Source organism: Aquarana catesbeiana, linkage group LG06 (genome assembly GCF_042186555.1).
Source record: "Aquarana catesbeiana isolate 2022-GZ linkage group LG06, ASM4218655v1, whole genome shotgun sequence".
Lineage (NCBI taxonomy): Eukaryota > Metazoa > Chordata > Amphibia > Anura > Ranidae > Aquarana > Aquarana catesbeiana.
The window spans coordinates 315,280,469-315,299,189 of NC_133329.1; the positions used below are offsets into that span (position 1 = coordinate 315,280,469).

An 18,721-nucleotide genomic window follows, 5' to 3' on the forward strand; every position below is an offset into this window, starting at 1 on the left:
TGTTAAACAACTTTTTCGATCCCTTCACCTTGTAGATAGTTGGCGGATATCACGCATGGAGAATAAAAGACTATAGTTATTATTCTAAAACCCATAATGCTTACTCCCGGCTCAATTTCATTTTGGTAGATCAATATTATCTGAATTGTGTGAGATCTGCCACTATTGAATCTATAACAGTCTCAGACAACTCCCCCATTACTTTAACTTTTCTTCCGGTTTCAGTGGGTAGCAGAGAACAGACATGGCAGTAAAATGAGTCCTTGCTTGATGACAAACAGATATCTGAAGATCTATTGCATAAATTGGAAAGGTACTTTGAAATAAATGCATCTGGAGACGTGTCTGATCAAATGGTTTGGGAAGCCCATAAGGCAGTTATCAGAGGGGAACTAATAGCACATGGATCACTTGTCAAAAAAGAAAAAAAGGAAGGAAATTGCGGACCCGTTAGAAAAGATACATGATCTAGAGATCAAACATAAGGCTCATTTTGATTTAGATGACGCCAAATAACTGGAGATACGAACTGGGCTCTCCAGATGTCTGGACCGAAGGGCCAAGGATAAACAGATACTTTGCACATAGTTTTTACGGGAATAAATGTGGCAGATTGATGGCCAGACAATTAAAAAAACAACAGGATTTCTGTCATGTTTATAATATATTAGTTAACCACCTCAACAATGGGCACTTTCACCCCCTTCCTGCCCAAGCCATTTTTCAGCTTTAAGCGCTGTCGCACTTTGAATGACAATTGCACTGCACCCTAATGACATTTTTATCATTTTTTTCCCCACAAATAGAGCTTTCTTTTGGCGGAATTTATCACCTCTGCGTTTTTTATTTATTAAGCTATAAATAAAAGAAGAGTGACAAATGAGAAAAAACACAATATTTTTTTACTTTTTGCTATAATATCCAATTTTTTTTTTTTTTAAACAAATGTTTTCCTCAGTTTAGGCCAATACGTATTCTTCTACATATTTTTGGTAAAAAATAAATAAATAAATAAAAAATCGCAATAAGCATATATTGATTGATTTGCGCAAAAGTTACAGCGTCTACAAAATAGGGGATAGATTTATAGCATTTTTATTATTATTATTTTTTTTTTTAACTAGGCATGGCAGCGATCTGCGATTTTTTATTGTGACTGCGATATTGAGGCGGACACTTTTGACACATTTTTGGGACCACATTTATACAGTGATCCGTGCTATAAAAATGCATTGATTACTGTGTAAATGTGACTGGCAGGGAAGGGGCTAACACTAGGGGGTGATCGAGGGGTTAATGTGTGTCCTAGGGAGGTGATTCTAACTGTGGGGGGAGGGGACTGACTAGGGGAGGTGACCGATCGGTGTCCCTATGTACAGGGGACACACATCGGTCTCCTCTCCTCTCTGACAGGACGTGGATCTGTGTTTACATACACAGATCCACGGTCCTGCTCGGTTCCATGGCAATCGCGGGTGCCCCGCGGACGCATCAGGGCCCCAGTGATGCGGCGGGCACGCGCGCCCCCTAGTGGCTCGGGAGGGCGGTCACGTCATATGACGTCCCCCCAGAACGAGAGCTGCCTCGTCCCACTGTCATATGACAGTGGGCGGGCAGCTAGTGGGTAATAATAAACAGGTAGTGGATACTCATTCTATAGCTGCAGAATTATATCGATTTTGCACGGAATTATACAACATTCAACCATCTCCTTTGAGGGCTGTGGATGGGGGATAGACAGGGGAGGTCAGAGAATATCTTAGGGACTAGAACCTGCAGCCACCTAGGAATTAGAGCGAAGAGGAAGTAGGGTAGTGGAAACCCTGCCAATGGGTAAAAGCCCAGGACCAGATGGCTTAACGAATGTATATTATAAGAAATATATCCCGATATTGGTATCCCCTCTTTGTAGTTACCTTAATAAAAACGCGGCTTCTAACCCTTAACCCCCGGAAGCATTGCTAGCATATGTGACAGTCCTTCTAAAACCCGGGAAAGACCCACAATATTAAGCTAACTATAGACCCATTTCTCTGCTTAACTCAGACACTAAATTTTTAGCTAAGATTTTAGCCCTCAGATTACAGAGTCATATAGTGCAACTAGTCTATTTTGACCAAATGGGCTTCATGAAGGGCCGCAAAACTAGGGATGATACTATTCGGGCCATCCATGTTCTTCACTGGAAGCAAAATAGACCTGAAAAAACCCAGAGAATCTCTACCTGCCTTGATGTCTGAAGTCCGGAGATATGGTACTCTAGCCAACTTTAAAATAAACTTTGAGAAGTTGGTATTACTACCCAGTCATGTACCATCAGTAATGGCAACATCTCTGCAAGATACCTTTCCCTTTATTTGGAATGCCAATTCTCTATATTATTTGGGAGTACATATTACCTCAGATTCAAAACTTATATTATCTCAACTATGGATCTTTATTAACAGGGATAACGAAAGGATTTGCAGAGATGGAAAGTCCATCCCCTGACATGGTTTGGAAGAGTAAATGCCCTAAAAAATTAATACAATACCTAGAATAATTTATATCTTATACACTGTACCTATTTCACTCCCACAGATCTTCTTGAAAAGTTTATGTAAAGCTTTTATATCCTTTGTATGGAACGATAGAAGCCCTAGAATAGCCTACGATATCTTAGAAGTAAAGGGGAAGGGGGAATTGGATTCCAGATGTATCCCTGTATTACAGGGCAATGTTTCTGGTACGCATTCTAAATTGGTGTCATGACTCCTCAAGTAAAGCATGGGTATCTCTAGAAAAAAAACATTACCAAGTAGAAACCTGGCAGGTGCTCCTTGGATCCCAGTTAAATCCAGGGGTGTTTCAAACTGGACGTCCCCATTAACCCGGAATTCTTTATCAGTGTGGGACAGAATGAATAAAAACGATAAATATGCTCATCAAGTGTCCCCACTAGCCCCACTAGGGGGATACTCTTGGTTCCCCCTGGGGAAGGAGGCTGGAGCTCTAGGCCTATGGGGATCAGACGGGAATACAATGTGTGCTAGGTATGCCCCACAAGGAATTATATCTCCTTTTTCGGAATTGGCGTCGTCCCAGGGGAGCATACCTTTGGCCAGGTGGAGATATTATCAAATGACTGATTTTTTTAATAAACTAGAACCTCGATTAAGGCCAGTGAGCTCTCTTACTACATTGAGAATTTGCGTACAAAGATTTCAGAGCCTAACCATCTGCTATCCCGAATGTATAAAATAGTGCTTAGTGGCCAATACACCTCAATCCCTTATTAAGAGTGGGAGAGAGAGAGATGAATTATACATTCACCTCTTTACAAGTTAAAAAATTGATGGAATCAACACAATCTACCTCTACATGCTCCTCTATACAAGAAATGTCATATAAGTTTTTGGCTAGATGGTATCGGGCTCCGGCCCGACTGGCACAAACATATCTGACAGCAGATGATTGCTGTTAGAGGGGTTGTGAACAAAAGGGCACATTCCTCCACATATGGTGGTCTTGTTAGAAAATGAGACCTTTTTGGGAGGCAATCACCCCATGGATCAAAAAGATGACTCCTAAACCTATAGAAATATCACCTTTGCATTTTTTGTTTCATGGAATGCCAGCTTCTATTAAATTTTATAAAAAAAAGTATCATTCCACATTTGTTAAATGCAGCTAAATTATTAAAGAGGAAGTAAACTCTCCCACTCTGATGCTGCTTTTCATTTAGTCCATTATAATAAGTAATTATCAAACTATAGCCATTGTAATCCAGCCCAAATCGCATATTACTTACTGTTTAAAGAAACTTTAAAAAAACTTGTTTCCAGTGGTTAGGCAGCGCCATCTTAAGTATTGTTTTCTAAGTCCACAGTAGAGTGTATTTCCGCCCTTACATTGAGCACTTGCTGTACTGTTAACCAAGCCTCCTTCTCAATCCGTTTCTATGGCAACCCTGCTTCACTGCTTTTTTTCCTTTTTCCCACATTGTTTTATTTTTTTCTGTGGTTGTTTTTTTTTTGTTTTGTATTATAGCTCATTTTATTTTGTTTGGAGATAAAATCTATCCAGTGGTATATGTAGTCTGAGATACTATGTATAAGAGCAATAATGGAAATGAGTGCATAACTGTTTTTTTCTTGTCTTTTTTGAATTGTTATTATAAATAGCAATAAAGATTGATAATATAAAAAAAAAAAAAAAACAAACAATGAAGGGGGTGGAGAAACTCTGCCTCCTGGACCACCCCTAAGCCCCGCTATACAGAAAAAAACAGTCCCATTAAAGTGAAAATAAAAATACATAGAAAACCCTATGGTCACAATAACAGTTTCCTTGTTTGGTGTAGGGGTTGTTGTGTGGGTGTCACCACAGCAGGGTAGGGGTTATCAGCAGAGACTACCCCAGGCACTCAACATTCCTGATACAGGACTCCCCCTGTAAACTCAAGCAACATTAACATGCCTTTCAAACTCACAGCGAGGCCGCGATAGTGGTAAAGCGCCGCTAGTTTTAGTGGCGCTTAACCATCGTTTTAGCGACGCTTTTTAGCCACTAGCTACAGGGGAGGCGTTTTTTATGCGCTTTACAGGCGCTATTTTTTAGCCCTTTAGTGCCTGAAAAAGTACTCCAGTGTGAAAGGGGTCTTACATTTGTGATTGTTGTAAATTGCCATTGCAGTGATCACAAGGCACAGAGCTAGTCTACTTGCTTCTTGGCATTTTGTCTATGGCCTGAGATGTGTGATAACAGCTCAATATGTCAATCATTCAATCTTTCAACAGGCGCACTGGCCACCTGTTTGCATTTTGTGCAGGGCAGTTTATATACAGCAGTCCAGAAATAAGCATCCACCTTTTAGCAATTTTTTCTTTTTACTGTACAATGTTTTGAGGTGGTTAAATATAGGATCTGTAGATGCACTGAATATAGAAATGCCTTAATTTGGATACAGTTATTTAAACTGGACAACAAAAGTTTTTTTTTTTTTAGCAAAATCATAAAAAATACTTACAGGGCTGGTCTTCTGTGTATGACTGGAATGTTGCAGGGAGTAAATGCTGTCAGATAAAGAAGGGGTGCTGGATCCTAGAAGATTATATTGTTCCAGTTGCTTAACACAACCAAATGACTTTGATTTCATAGCATCCAGCTCAGCACTATGATTAATGCTTAACTCAGAGAAGGAAGCCAGTCCTCTTAAGCTCTGCACTTGTTCCTCCTGCTTTCTAATCATGTCAGGGGAGTCCCAAGCACTTGAGTCTGTCAAACTTTCAGAGAAGCTTCTTTGCTTCATGTCAGATCGCGCTGAGCCATTAGGTTTGTCAACCGTGTCTTCAACATTGTGTTTTTTCAAGTCCATGGATATAACAGAAATCATGGCTTCTTGGCTTGCTAAGGCTTCCTGAAGTTTTTTTACCTGAGCTCCTAGGTTCTGGGAATGAGAATGTAATTCTGACACACAGGCTTCTTTCTTCTGTTAAAAGAGAGTGTTCAGAGAACAAGAGTCAGGATTGCAAATTTACATAAATGCCACTAACCTGAACATACCAACAATTGCTGTACGTTAAATATGAACTCCAGGCAAACAGTCCAAAAAACACAGATGAAATGCATAGAAGAGCCATTTTATCTGCCAAAGGCTTTATTTTAAAGGCCTTGGCAGACGCACAGCCAGCTTGGAGACCAGAGCTTGTGACTGGACAACAAAGAACAAATAGACCGATGAGCTCATCTATGGAGTTCTGCTGTTCCCTCCTATAAAATATGCTCTCCTTTACCCAAATGCCTTAACACAACCGATTAGCTGCTTGTGCTGATTCCTCCTTTACCATTCTGAGCTCTGCTGTAAAGTGGATTTTGAGACCCTGGTTGCTATTAAAAAATAAATACACACTTAAATGAGTTCTTCAGGTAAATATAATTGATATCAAATCAGTAATGGGCTCTGCTATATTGTATTCTATGCCCCAGGTTGACATATTCACAAGTTCCATTATACAGTGGGTATAGAACAGAATCACCCCCTTTAAAATAATCAAATTTTGTTGCTTTGCAGCCTGAAATGGAGACAGACACAGTGTTTGTTTTACCCAGCTGTATTTACTCAATGCAACTATAATACCAACTCGTCAGAAAAAAATAAAACAGAATCACAGAGTTAGAAAAATGATCACCCCCTCCTGAAAATGACTTGTAAACTCAATCATGTGTAGCTAAACAGCTTCTCAATGGCACACAAATCCATTTGACTTTCAACTGTGATCAGATGTAGTCATTTTGAATAGCTAAACATGAAAAGAGCTTTCCTGGAGCATTTCAGTCTCTGGTAGTGTAACTGAAGCAAACAACTATGGGCAGCAAGGCATGGTCACCGGGATCTCCGGGATGCAGTTGTGGAGAGGCACAAGTCAGGAGATGGATACATAAAAATTTCAAAGGCTTTATCAATGCGTAGAAGCACAGTTAAGTCTATTATTAAAAAGTGGAAGGTATTTGGTACAACACTGACCTGGATCAGGATGTCATGGTCATTGTGTGCATGTGACAACAATGCCACAAATTCACCACAAATGTGGCTTATATGGGAAGGTTGCAAGAAAAAAAGGCACTCCTCAAGAAAGGCCACATGAAGTCACGACTGAGTTTTGCCAAAATTGCACCTTGAAGATTCTGAGGCCACATAGAAAAAGGTCAGATTAGACTAAAATTGAATTACTTGGCCTCAACACCAAGCGATATGTCTGGCGGAAATCCATCCAAATAACACCATTCCTAAAGTAAAGTATGGAGTTGGTAATATAATATCCTGTTATGGGGGTGTTTCTCTGCAGCAGGGACTGGAGCCCTTGTCAGGATAGAAGGAAAAATGGATGGGCCAAAATATCGTCAAGTTCTTGAGGAAAATCTTCTGCCCACTACCAGAAAGGTGTCAATGGGAAGAAGGTTTACCTTCCAACAGGACAATGACCCAACGCACACAGCAAAAATGATCACACAGTGGCTAAAGGAGAAAAAGGTGAATATCCTTGCATGGCTTAGTCAGAGCCCAGAATTAAACTCCATTGAAAATCTGAATCTGTGGAATGACTTAAAGACTGCAGTCCACAGTCACCATCAAATTTAACTGAACTTTAGAAGTTCTGCAAAGAGGAGTGGGCAAATATTGCAAAGTCTAGAGGTGCAAAGTTAGTAGAGGCATATGCCAACAGACTAAAGATTGTAAATAAAGAAAAAGATGGTTCAACAAAAAATACTGACACCTTTTTCCAAATCACTGATTGTTTTTAGAATTAAAAATAAAAGAAAAAAAAAATCTGACATGTTGGTGTTCTCTCTCTCACTTAGACAAAAGAAGCAGTAACGTAATATTATGCCAATATGGTGCCACATCCAGTATTAGAATCAAAAAAGAGAAAAGATCCTCTATGGTGGACTTTAAAGGCACACTTAAATACAATGAAAAAAAAAAAAAAAAAGAAGAGTATAAAGAGTATTTGCAATACAAAGAATTATTTATTCATGATTAGACATAGTAGTTAAAATTATGCATATGAAAAATGGAATGTCTAGACAGTTCATGATATTGTCACCATATTTATGAGAAAAAAAAACATATGAGGTCCTCTTGCACCCAACGCGTTTCAGAGTACAATTTTTCTCCTTCTTCAGGGGTGTAAAACAAGGAAAACATATTTCAACTATGTCTATAACATAGTTGAAAAACAATAAATGTATAGTAATATAGAGTTATAGTAAAACAGACAATTGTATAAAGAATTTAATTCATACACTTACATAGTTTTTGGTGACAAGAAGAATTCAACATTCCATCATATTTTTTTAAAAACAGGAGAGATACACATAACAGTAAGAGCTGTGTCTGTAGATTCTCTTGAAGTAGAGAATATATATAACTCTATATTACCACACGTATTGCTTTTCAACTAGGTTATAGATATATTTTCCTCTTCATACACGAGGATGCAAGAGGACCTCATATGTTTTTTTCTCGTAAATATGGTGACAATATCATGAACTGTCTAGACATTCCATTTTTTATATGCATAAATTTAGCTACTATGTCTATTCATAAATAAATATTTGTTTTTACTACAAATACTCTTTAAAAGGGACACATAAATACAATTTAAAAAAAAAAAAGAAGAGTATAAAGTCCACCATAGGGGATCTTTTCTCTTTTTTGTCTCTCTGTCACTTAGTAAATACAGCTGGATAAAACAAACTGTGTTCATTTCAGGCTGCAAAGCAAAAAAAAGTGATTCTTTTCATGTATGTATATACAGTGGAACCTCAGATTACGAGCATAATCCGTTCCAGGAGTATGCTCGTAATCCAATGTACTTGCATATCAAAGCGAGTTTTCCCATTGAAGTCAATGGAAACGAAAATAATTTGTTCCGCATTGACTTCAATGGGATGCAATACCGCATGAAGCCAGAGGCGGAGGGTGCCGGAGAGCCTCGGAAACGGCCAAAAAGGCCCGAGGGACACTTCAGCTGACCTCGGCAAACCTCGGAAAGACTCCTTTCACGAGCCTTTCACGAGCCTTTCCGAGGTTTGCCGAACTGTCCTCAGGCTTTTCCGTGCATTTCCGAACGGCGCTGATCGGCGACTTTCGGCTCTGGCGCCCCCCACCTCAGGCCAAAAGCGGTGTGCAGTACCTGAATCTCATGCAGTACCTGAATGAGACAACACTCGCAAACCGAGTTAGGATTTTTAGAAATACAGTGCTCGGTTTGCAAAACGCTCGTTAACCGCGTTACTTGCAAACCAAGGTTCCACTGTATGTATATACACACACACACACACACACACACACACACACACACACACACACACACACACACACACCTCTCCTCCTCCTGTACACACCTCCTGTAATAGAGTGCCCCAACTTTGGATGGAGGCGAACAGCGGAACCTTTGGACAGCAGAATTGTCAGTCTGGGGAGGGGAGTATTAGATGTACTAGCAAATTTATATATAATACACTAACAAATTGAAGCTTAACTGCAGTTCACACTTTATAACCAAACTGCAACTGTTTTGTTTCCTTTGAAATTTGGTAAGCTGCAATATAATAAAAGGTTTGCTTTTGGGTTTAACACCATTTTAATTAGCTGGAGCTGCCAGGAATGCTCACAAGCTCCTTTAAAAGAATCCTTAAAATTTTAGGATACTGTTCGATACCAAGGACTAGGTTCCCACAAAGGAGTGTGGGAGTCTCTGCTGGTTAAAAAAATAAGCTCAACGGTGACAGGTAATACCAAGCAGAGGGTGACTTTAGGGGTAGAAAAAAGGTTTCACAAAATATTTTTTTTTTTAATGACTTTGAACACATATCTAGCAGTTCATATAGTTATGTTCTAACCTTTAGCTGCTGCTGGACACGTTGGGCTTCAGCTTTCCAACTCTCACATTCTGTACGTAATTCATCTACCACATTGCTCAAAACATTGAGCTCATTCTCAGTACTCCGTAATTTAGCCTCTTCCTCACTTCCTAGGCGCTTCACAGCTTTCACTTGCTCATTCAAAACAGCCTGTAGAAAGTTAAATGGTCAACAAAAAATTAATGAGTTTTTTTAAAACCCCTCCACCATTAGCAGTCAGTATTTTTATGCATTCCTGGCACCTGGCAGCATTAATCTACACATGTGCATCTTTATTTCCGCATATTTCTACAGTCAGAAGTTTCAGGGATGCTTTTCAAAACAAGACAAATGTAAAAAAGCGAAGAAAAAAAAAAGTATAAAGTCAAGTGCCCAAGGCCTATAAAAGTATCTAAACGGATAAAACCATTTACGTGTAGACAATCTATGCTTTTACTTAAAATAAAACAATTATAAAAATAATCCCTGGATCTTTGGTCCAAGCTGTTCACAAGACCTTACAGAGATTGTAAAATGTTCACCTTTGAAAAAAAAAAAAAAAAAAAGAAGAACCCCCCCCCCCCCCCCCAAAAAAAAAAAAAACAAAACAAAAAAAAAAAACAGACATGTTATACTTAACTGCTCTGTGCTATGGTTTTGCAGAGAAGCCCTAATCCTCCTCTTCTCAGGTCCCCCACCAGCACTACTAGCTCCTCCCCCCTGCTGAGTGCCCACATAAGCAGCTTGCACATGCTTTCATGAGCCGGCTCTGAGAGCACGGCTTGACCCCACCCCCTCTTTGTCTGAGCCAATGAGGAGAGAGATGAGACATGCTGCTCTTGCACATCACTGGATTGAGATCAGACTCAGGTAAATCTAAGGTGGGGCTGGGGAGCTGCATACTGTATGTTTTTTCCCCCCCCCCTAATGCAGATAATGCATTAGAGTGGAGGTCTGCCCGCCTCTTACCTGTCCTGGAGTCCAGCGATGTTGGCAAAGCATGTCGGGTGGGGCCGCCGCTATTGCCGGTAAAGGAACCTGGGGGTGTAGCCTTTCGGCTTCACGGACGGGTCCCTACTGCGCATGCGCGAAGCTCGCTGCCCTCTCTCACTGGCCCAGCAGAAGGGAAGGGAGGAGGGGGACCGAGCTGCTGACATAATTTACCGCAGCCCCGGAAGTCGGGACAGGGTACCTGTCAAAGACAGGTATCCGCTCCCCCCGAAAAGTGCCAAATAAGAACTAGGCAATAAACATTTTCAGAAGGAATAGTTAGCAATGGCAGCCTACATTTTTTCCTCTCATGACAGGTTTTCCTACAAGGTTAAGTCAGTCAAATCAGTCAAAGTAAGTTCTATACAAATAAAAAGCCACTACAAAAGGAGAAACAAAAAAAATGTAAAAGAAAGCAACTTTACCATGAGCAGGTGAAGTATATCATATCAAATTCAAACTTACCAAGTGTGATTTAACTTCCAGTGAGGTCATATTCTGAATGTCATCGGTCTGTGTCTGCACCTCTTCTACAAGCTTCTGAGACTTGTCCTTCCACTCTTTAAGGCACTGCTTGAGCTCTTCTAACTCTTCTTTGTGCTTTTTCTCTCTCTCACTTTGCTCCTTGGAGCTTTGAGACAAGGTAGTTTGCAGAGAGGCATTCTGTTCTTGTACATCTTGCAGGTCTATTTTGGTAGCTTCCAAAGCCTGAAGACTTTGTGCCAGCTGATTACGCAACTCAGACATATCACCCATACTGTGCTCCTGCAAAGTCTGAACTTCAATTTCCTTTTCCATGAGGATGGTATCCTTCTCCCTTACAGTGTCTTGAAGTTTTTGCAACTGGACAGTGAGAAGAGCAACAGCTTCTTCCCTCTGTGACACACGAGTCCTGAGTAATTCACTCTCTTCCTGCAAGTTTCTATGCTCCATCCTAACAAACTCCAGGGCTTGTTCATTCTGCCTGGAGGACTGTTGTAGATTTTGTAAATTAGTCACCAGAACCTCAATCTCTGCTACATGCAGGACTTCCTTTTCTTCCAGTTGCCGTTGCAAGGCTTCCAGCTCAGCCATGCACAAAGACTCAGTTTCCGCCATACTCTCTTTCTCTACATGTGCTCTTTCTAGTTTAGCTCCTTTTCTAAGCTCAGCTTGCAGATTATCTGCTCCTCCTAGACCCAGTTGATCTAGGCTTTCTTGACTATCGCTGACCTCATGCCTAATGGGTCCCAGCTGCTCAAGCTCCTGCTGTAACTTTTCAATGACTTCATGAAGCTGTTCCATTTCCTCCTCTTTGCTCTTCTGAAGTCTCTCTTGGTCACTCCGAAGATGCTCAACTAAAGACCTTAATTCCTCAACTTCGGATGTCTGTGAAAGTTTAAAATAAAAAAAGTTCTGACATAGTAAACCACTTAAGAATGTCATACCAGTATAACTAATATAGATGTTGACCAAGAAAGGCATTATGCCCTCAATAAATTGAATATTCATTAAAAAAAAAAAAAACCAAAAAAAAAAAAAAAGAGTTGAAATGAAAAAGCAATTTTTTACATGGAAAATACTTTAACTATTTGACTTAGGTTCAATTGGTGTGCAAGTATGTAAACAGATGTAATTAATATGGAGATGCATAATGTTTTGTCTTTGATGCTTATGTTTAGTTTATTTACTATTCAGTACTGAGAATCAAAACTCTAGTCCGCAGGCCCTAGTAGAACAATTATTTGAAGGAGTGGTTCCTAAAACTTTAAAAAAAAAAATAAGACACTGTACCTAGTCTGCTGCATATTCAAAATAGCTCCCCATAAATAAAAGGTTGATCTAAAATGCAACATGGATTTACAATAATGTTATAAGTGTTAGATTGTAAAGCAGGAGTCCTGAAACAAAGCCAATTCAAGGTCTGTCAAGGAAGTGTTAAACTGCCAGGTGCTGCAGCCCTCTGTGTTCAAGCACCCACTCCTACTCTGCAGTCAGCAGTTCCCAATATCATTCTGGGCCTTCTTGCAAGGGTCAGTTTGCATCAACCAGCAGACCGTAAGAGGCCTGTGGGCCTAAGTTTGTAGACTGCTGCTGTACAGCCACCATCTAACACTATTTGTTCAGGTAATACACAAAGTATAACTAGTATAACTTTTTTTTTTTTTTTCTCTATTGCCATCGGTGCCCCATTAGGTAGATTCACCCTCTCCGTCTGTCCTGTTTACAGTTATCATTGAAAGTGCAAGAAAATACAAAATTTTGGGTTGAGAGCTTTCCCACTAGTGTATCCGAAGACGAGTTCAAACAGTACATGTACACATACATTCTCTCTCTCTATATATACATACATATTATATATATATATATATATATATATATATATATATATATATATATATATATATATATATATATATATATATATTCTCCAAATTACATAAGAAGCATTTCTTGGAAAGAGATTAGTGTTCCCCAATTATGGTCAATCTGCTTGCGCAAATATATGGTGCTTCAATAGTCTTTACAGCCCATTTCTGCATTTACAATAATATATATTAAAGTGAGCATGCAAATGAAAAAAAGCAAATTAACCCATGAGTAACACCCACATGTAAAAGATTTGATTTTACTGAAACCAACTGCACTATGAAGGGAAAAAACATGCATTGCCAGCACGACAGATAAACATATTATTCAGATAATCCTTTACCTCCTCTTGCAGCCTAAGAAGTTGCTCATTCAAATGGTCAATCTCTTGGTTCTTTTCTTGTAACAGAGCCTGGAGAAGTTCCAATGAAGAGCTAGGTTTGTCATGAGTTCTTTCAAGATGGAGAGAGGACATTTCCTCCTGTTTTTTTAGAAAAACTTAAATTTATTACACACTAATCAAGCAGTAGAGACTCTTGTGATCTCCTCAACAATGCACTTGCCTTTAGCAGCAGGTACTCCTCTTGAGCCTGCTGAACAGCCTGCTCACTCTGTTTGCGCATGATCTCAAGCTGCATGTTCAGCTGAAGGACCTCTTCTGTCTTGTTTGTTAGCTCTTCTTTGAACAGCTCTAGCTGCTCAGCCAGACTTTCGGCCTGTAAACAAATGCTATAAGTGCATTGCATGGTGTTAGACCTCCATTTAATAGTGCTTAAAGATAATACCTCTTTCTCTTTCCTTTGGAGAGCTTCCCGCTCAGCTTGTAATTCCTTCTTTAGGAGGCTATCAGGGTCGCCTTCCACAGGCAATCTGTGCCGGGTCTCATCTAGCTTTGACTGCAGGGCAGAGATCTGAAGCGCATTATTGTACTGCTGCTGTTGTAGAGCTTCTTTGTCCTAAACCATATTGACAGATTTAAATCAATGACATGGAAACACGCATTACATCTTTTGCTTTGACTTGTAACATTTTTTGTTTAGATAAGTGATAAAAGGTCTTCAGCTATCAAATCTAAATAAAATCTACTTAAAATGTGAACTTGGTATAAATTGTTTCTCTTTGTGTCAATGTTTTATAAACCTAATTTTCATGTACGGTTATGTTTAAAGAGGAAGTAAACCCTTGATTAAAAAAAAATAAAAATTCTCCTCCCTCCCCTGCAGAGCAAAGACAATGTGCTAGTATTCATAGCATACTAGCACATTATGTGACACTTACCTGCAACCGAAGCCCACGCCGTCCCTGCTGCACGCCGCATACATCTTCACCCGTCTTCTTTCCAGGCCCACAAACTCTGGCTCGAGTCATGCGACATGACTCCCGCGCGTGGGAGCCACCAGTCACGGCAAAACAGGAATGGGGCCCAACGTCATCCCCAGTGCAACTTTGCCCGGATCAGCATCGGCTTCTGTCAAATGAGTATCACTGTGTTCTGGTGGGAAGGGGGGGTTCCCCCTGACAGAACACAATAGCTCAGCGGGGGGGATGGCCAGACTAACATCAGATGTGTTAATATGGTGATCTGTACATAACGGAAGATAAAAAAAAAAAAAAACAACAAAAAAAAAACAAAACAAAAAAAACTTCCTGCGTATAAGACTTCCTGCGTACACACGATGCCGCTTTCATCGCGATTGTACGATAATCTGATCGTTCATACACAGCTGTCGTGAAAAATTTTCAGAAGGGACAAACACGAAAATTTTTCTCGTACAATATCAGATTGTACAATTTTCATTTAATCAGTACCGTTTTAATCCAGAAAAACAATAAAAATACATTACATCATCATTTTTTCTGTCGTACAAGAGTTTTTGCACTTTATTAGCCTATTCACATTTGATGTGGAGACTAGCATGCAAAAAAAAAAAAAAAAAAAAAAGATGGACGATCATTTGTCCCATAATCTCATTGTGTGTACTAGGCTTTAAAGTTTAGAGTTAGGTTTCTGAGCACGAAAGGCTCCTTTGTCAGCCATTTGATAAATAGGCGGATTGATTGCAAAGGTTTACTCCCAATTGTGAATAGTCCACCAATTCCTGTTCATTTGACTAGCAAATCAGTTGCCTCGCAATTTCTTTTTGTGAATTTTTTTTAACATTTTTTTTAGTGTTAAAATGTCCACAGATGAATTAAAGGGGATGTAAACCCTCACATATACCCAGTGAAGTGAACAGGCTCAGATGATACACAGAGATGAAACAACTCTCTCTACACAAGTTTTACATGTATATCTGCAGTCTTCACCTTTATATACCATTTAAAAAGTGCACCTCCTGTTAGACTTTTCACTTCCTCATTCATCTGTAGGAGGAGATCATTGCTAGATACAGACAGCTGATTGAAGGAAAGGCACACACCCCCTCCACACACATGCAAAGGTTGCCTGTTAATAGTTTAGCAATCTGCTAATTTATAGCAACCTCTCCAGACACGGACACTTCAGGCTCCCCCATCTCAGAGAGCTTGTCAAAAGTTAACAGTCTGACAACAGAAGAACAGAACAGGACAAAGCTACGGGACATGGAGCTTTGAAGAGAGAAAAAAAAAAAAACACCAGATAGATGAGCCCAGCTCAAATTTCATGAATCGGGTTTACATCCACCTTTAATAATTCCAGTGTCCATTTAAAAAAAAGAGTGAGCACAACTAGCATAGCATATAGCTCTTCTACAGAAAGTGAATGACAACATGACTAAACCTTATAGTGCACAAGAATGTAAAATGTGGATCGGTTATACTATACTGCCATGCAGACACTACTAAAAAAGGAGGATAAGTTGAATATGGAGAAGTTGGAAAAAGCATGCAGTATCAGCCTAAGGTCAAGCATCTGAGAGGTCCCACACTCAACTCCAGAGATGCTCTCAGAAGAGGTAAAGCAAAGTTGTATAAATGGGCACATTATCTTAACATGTAACCCTGCATAGTAATAATTAAAAGCAAATTGGTTACATAAAGATCCATTAAGCGCACCAATAAAGAAACCAAAAATCTGGGCTATACATTTTATACATAATTAAAATTTGTTTAACTTGACCACCTTAACTATGTAAATACCATACATAGCCAAAGCATTCTCTGATTGGATGAGGTGGAGAGCCAGGGTGGTGACAACACACACACCGCCTCATCCAAGCAGGGAATGCTTTACATTAATTCAGAAAATGCAAAGCATTCTCTGATTGGCGCCATGCCTAGCGGCTGACCTCTTGTGTTCAATAGGCAGAAATGCAGTCGCTCCGCGAGGCACCTGGAAGCAACTGGAGATCAATGAAGTAGTGGTGGCTACTTTAGGGATTTCCAAATTCGAGGGGTATCGGCCAGGTGCAGTACATACATAGTTACATTAGTCCAAGGCAACTATGTAAAAAATACCTATGCCCAGAATAGTTCTTTAAAGTGGATGTAAATCTGAATTTTTTTTTTTTTTTTGTCATAATGTAGAGTATATGATTTCCTATCATTTGAGCCCAGTCTTGCCACAAAGAGTCAGACCAGCTCTGAGCAATCCTCTTATTTTTCAGTGAGATAAATCTTGACAGAGAAAAATTTTGTCAAATCCTCCCCCTTGCTGTGAGTGACAGGTGATTTACATATCTTGTGCACTAGCCGAAGACATGCATTTTTTTTTTTTTTTTTTTTTTTTAACTCCCACCCCCGCAGCTCTGCAAGGATTGGCTGTTCCACACCTCAGCATGATTTGGCATGCTGAAGTCATGTGGTTACTTTCCGGTCTTTTCACTGGATGTTAGAGATCATAGCAGAAGTCCAGTGTAAGAAATACACAGGAGAAAATGCATATTGACAGGGGGAGTGCAGAGGTGGGCGGGGAGTCTACTGACATCACGACTCCACCCACCGAGCTCCAGATAACAGACCCACCCACAGAATCTTCAGTTTTTCAAGTCTCATAACAGACAGAGGGGAGACATTTGACAGGTAAAGATACATGCAGGAGGCATGTATATCCTTATAGATAACCCCATATGGCAGTAGTTTAGAAAGGATGACATTGGGTTTACATCCACTTTAAGGTAGACCACCATATGAAATAAACCACCATCCTTGCCAGATAAAAGGTACTTCAGAACGCATGCATTTCCTTTCTTACCTGCAATAATTCCTTTTGAACTCTGTGTATATTCTGCAGTTCTGCTTCCAACTGGCTGCATTTTTTGGCTGCATCTGCATTGCTCAGAGCAGCTTGCTCCAGCTCCTGTATTCTCAGCATCATCTTATCGATTTCATCATTTCTTTCCGCTATTTGTTGCTCTAGGTGATCTTTTCCCTCAATCAGCAGGTTTAAGTCTGCTTTATCTTTCGCATTAGTGTCCAAAGTTTCATCCTGCAGAACGATCAAGCAGTGACAAAACTAATGTAGCCAATAACTCAGAATCAACAGCCTAGTAATGGGTTGTAAAACTGGCCAAATGTGAGACACAGAAATATTGAAAATTAGAATAATGGCTACATGACAACTACACAAATGCACATGCGATCAAGAAATAATAGATGTAAAGCAATTACAGAATAGTGGACTGGGATGCAGGGTATGGCTAACTGGCTGCTATAAAACTACAACCTTCAGCATGTCCAGAGGGGGAAAAATAGCAACAAGGACTGTAGCTACACATTAGCTACTGAATGCCAAGGATTGCCCAAATATTTGCCATGCAGCACTATTAAACACACAGCAATCTAAACTGGAGGAAGACATCATGCAAGCGAGTTATTCTCTAGGTTATTAGATACAATCATTTGCATTAGACGAAAACAGGTAGGTTTCAGATGATGAAGACCAAACCATTCATACCTGTTCACTCCAGTCATGGAGCTATTTCACCAGAAGAGAGATGGGGAAAAGATGACAGAGCAATTAATCACCAGAGAAGCAACAATACTGACATACTATACATTAGAAAGTGGAAATCGCTGCCCTGGGATGTAAGAGCATGGTCATGTGAGAAATCATCAAGTTATTTCATTATTTGATTTTACAGTCAGTCAGACTCAGACATTTGAGACGGCATAACCTTTCCTTTAGCAGAGATGAAGTATCTGAACAGCTGAGCATTAGGGTCATGTGACCAGCTGCCAAGGGATCCCAAAGCTAGGATTTCTCAAGCCAAAGAAAATGTTTTAGCCTCCATGCACACTAGCATTTTTTTAAGCTAAGAAATGCTGGATATAAAAAAAAACACTGGTAATAGCTTTTTGCAGTAGCGCTTTAGGAGCATTTGGGTTTTATTAGCATTTTTGCAGTAAAAGCTAAAAAAGTAAAATAAATAAATCATAAGCCCCACACACGATTAGTAGCGTTTCTGTTGGAAAAACTCTCCAAGAAACTCTACAAAAAAATAAATAAATAATTCTGCGCCTAGACGCTGAAGCTCAAAAAATGCTAATAGCCTGAAGTAGTGTGCATGGACACATAGGATAACACTATTTATCATTTTAAATAATAACAAAAAAACAAAACTTAAAGCGCCAGTCTCCCCATGCAAGGACGAACGCATATGTAAGTCCCGCATAAGTAAACTGTGATCGCACCACAGATGAGGTATCACCAAGAACATCAGAGCTAGAGCAACAATTCTAATTGTAACTCTAAACTGGTAACATGTAAAGGCTTTTAAAGAGCAACCTACAGATATTTTTAGGTACTATATTCTGGTGCCGTTCCACAGTTATATGTGATTTTAAAGCGTTACATGTTGGGCATCTACTTATTTGGTGTAACATCTTTGATAGTTTACAAAAGGGAGGAAGAGGAGGGTATTAGAATGTGTTCGTATTCACTAAAGTTCATGAAAGTATTTTTTCCACAAAATTTGTGTTTGAAAAATAGCTGCGCAAATACGGCGTGACAAAAATTGCAACACCCACCGTTTTATTCTCGAGGGCCTCTGCTTAAAAAAAAATATATGTTTGA

General features: G+C 39.6%; 1 protein-coding gene across 4 annotated transcripts in view; it reads right to left on the minus strand.

Moving 5' to 3' along the window:
- PCNT (pericentrin) overlaps nucleotides 1–18,721 on the minus strand; it is a 273,910-nt gene that overhangs the window by 77,848 nt on the left and 177,341 nt on the right. For 3 of the 4 annotated variants that reach the window (XM_073633695.1, XM_073633694.1, XM_073633697.1), the window contains 8 exons: nucleotides 17,603–17,623; nucleotides 16,901–17,134; nucleotides 13,512–13,682; nucleotides 13,290–13,442; nucleotides 13,070–13,207; nucleotides 10,843–11,745; nucleotides 9,388–9,558; nucleotides 5,009–5,470 (listed from right to left, as the gene is read on the minus strand). In XM_073633695.1, coding sequence (XP_073489796.1) covers nucleotides 5,009–5,470; nucleotides 9,388–9,558; nucleotides 10,843–11,745; nucleotides 13,070–13,207; nucleotides 13,290–13,442; nucleotides 13,512–13,682; nucleotides 16,901–17,134; nucleotides 17,603–17,623 — 2,253 coding nt within the window. The remainder of the gene's footprint in view (nucleotides 1–5,008; nucleotides 5,471–9,387; nucleotides 9,559–10,842; nucleotides 11,746–13,069; nucleotides 13,208–13,289; nucleotides 13,443–13,511; nucleotides 13,683–16,900; nucleotides 17,135–17,602; nucleotides 17,624–18,721) is intronic. The other variant, XM_073633698.1, reaches the window with a different exon arrangement.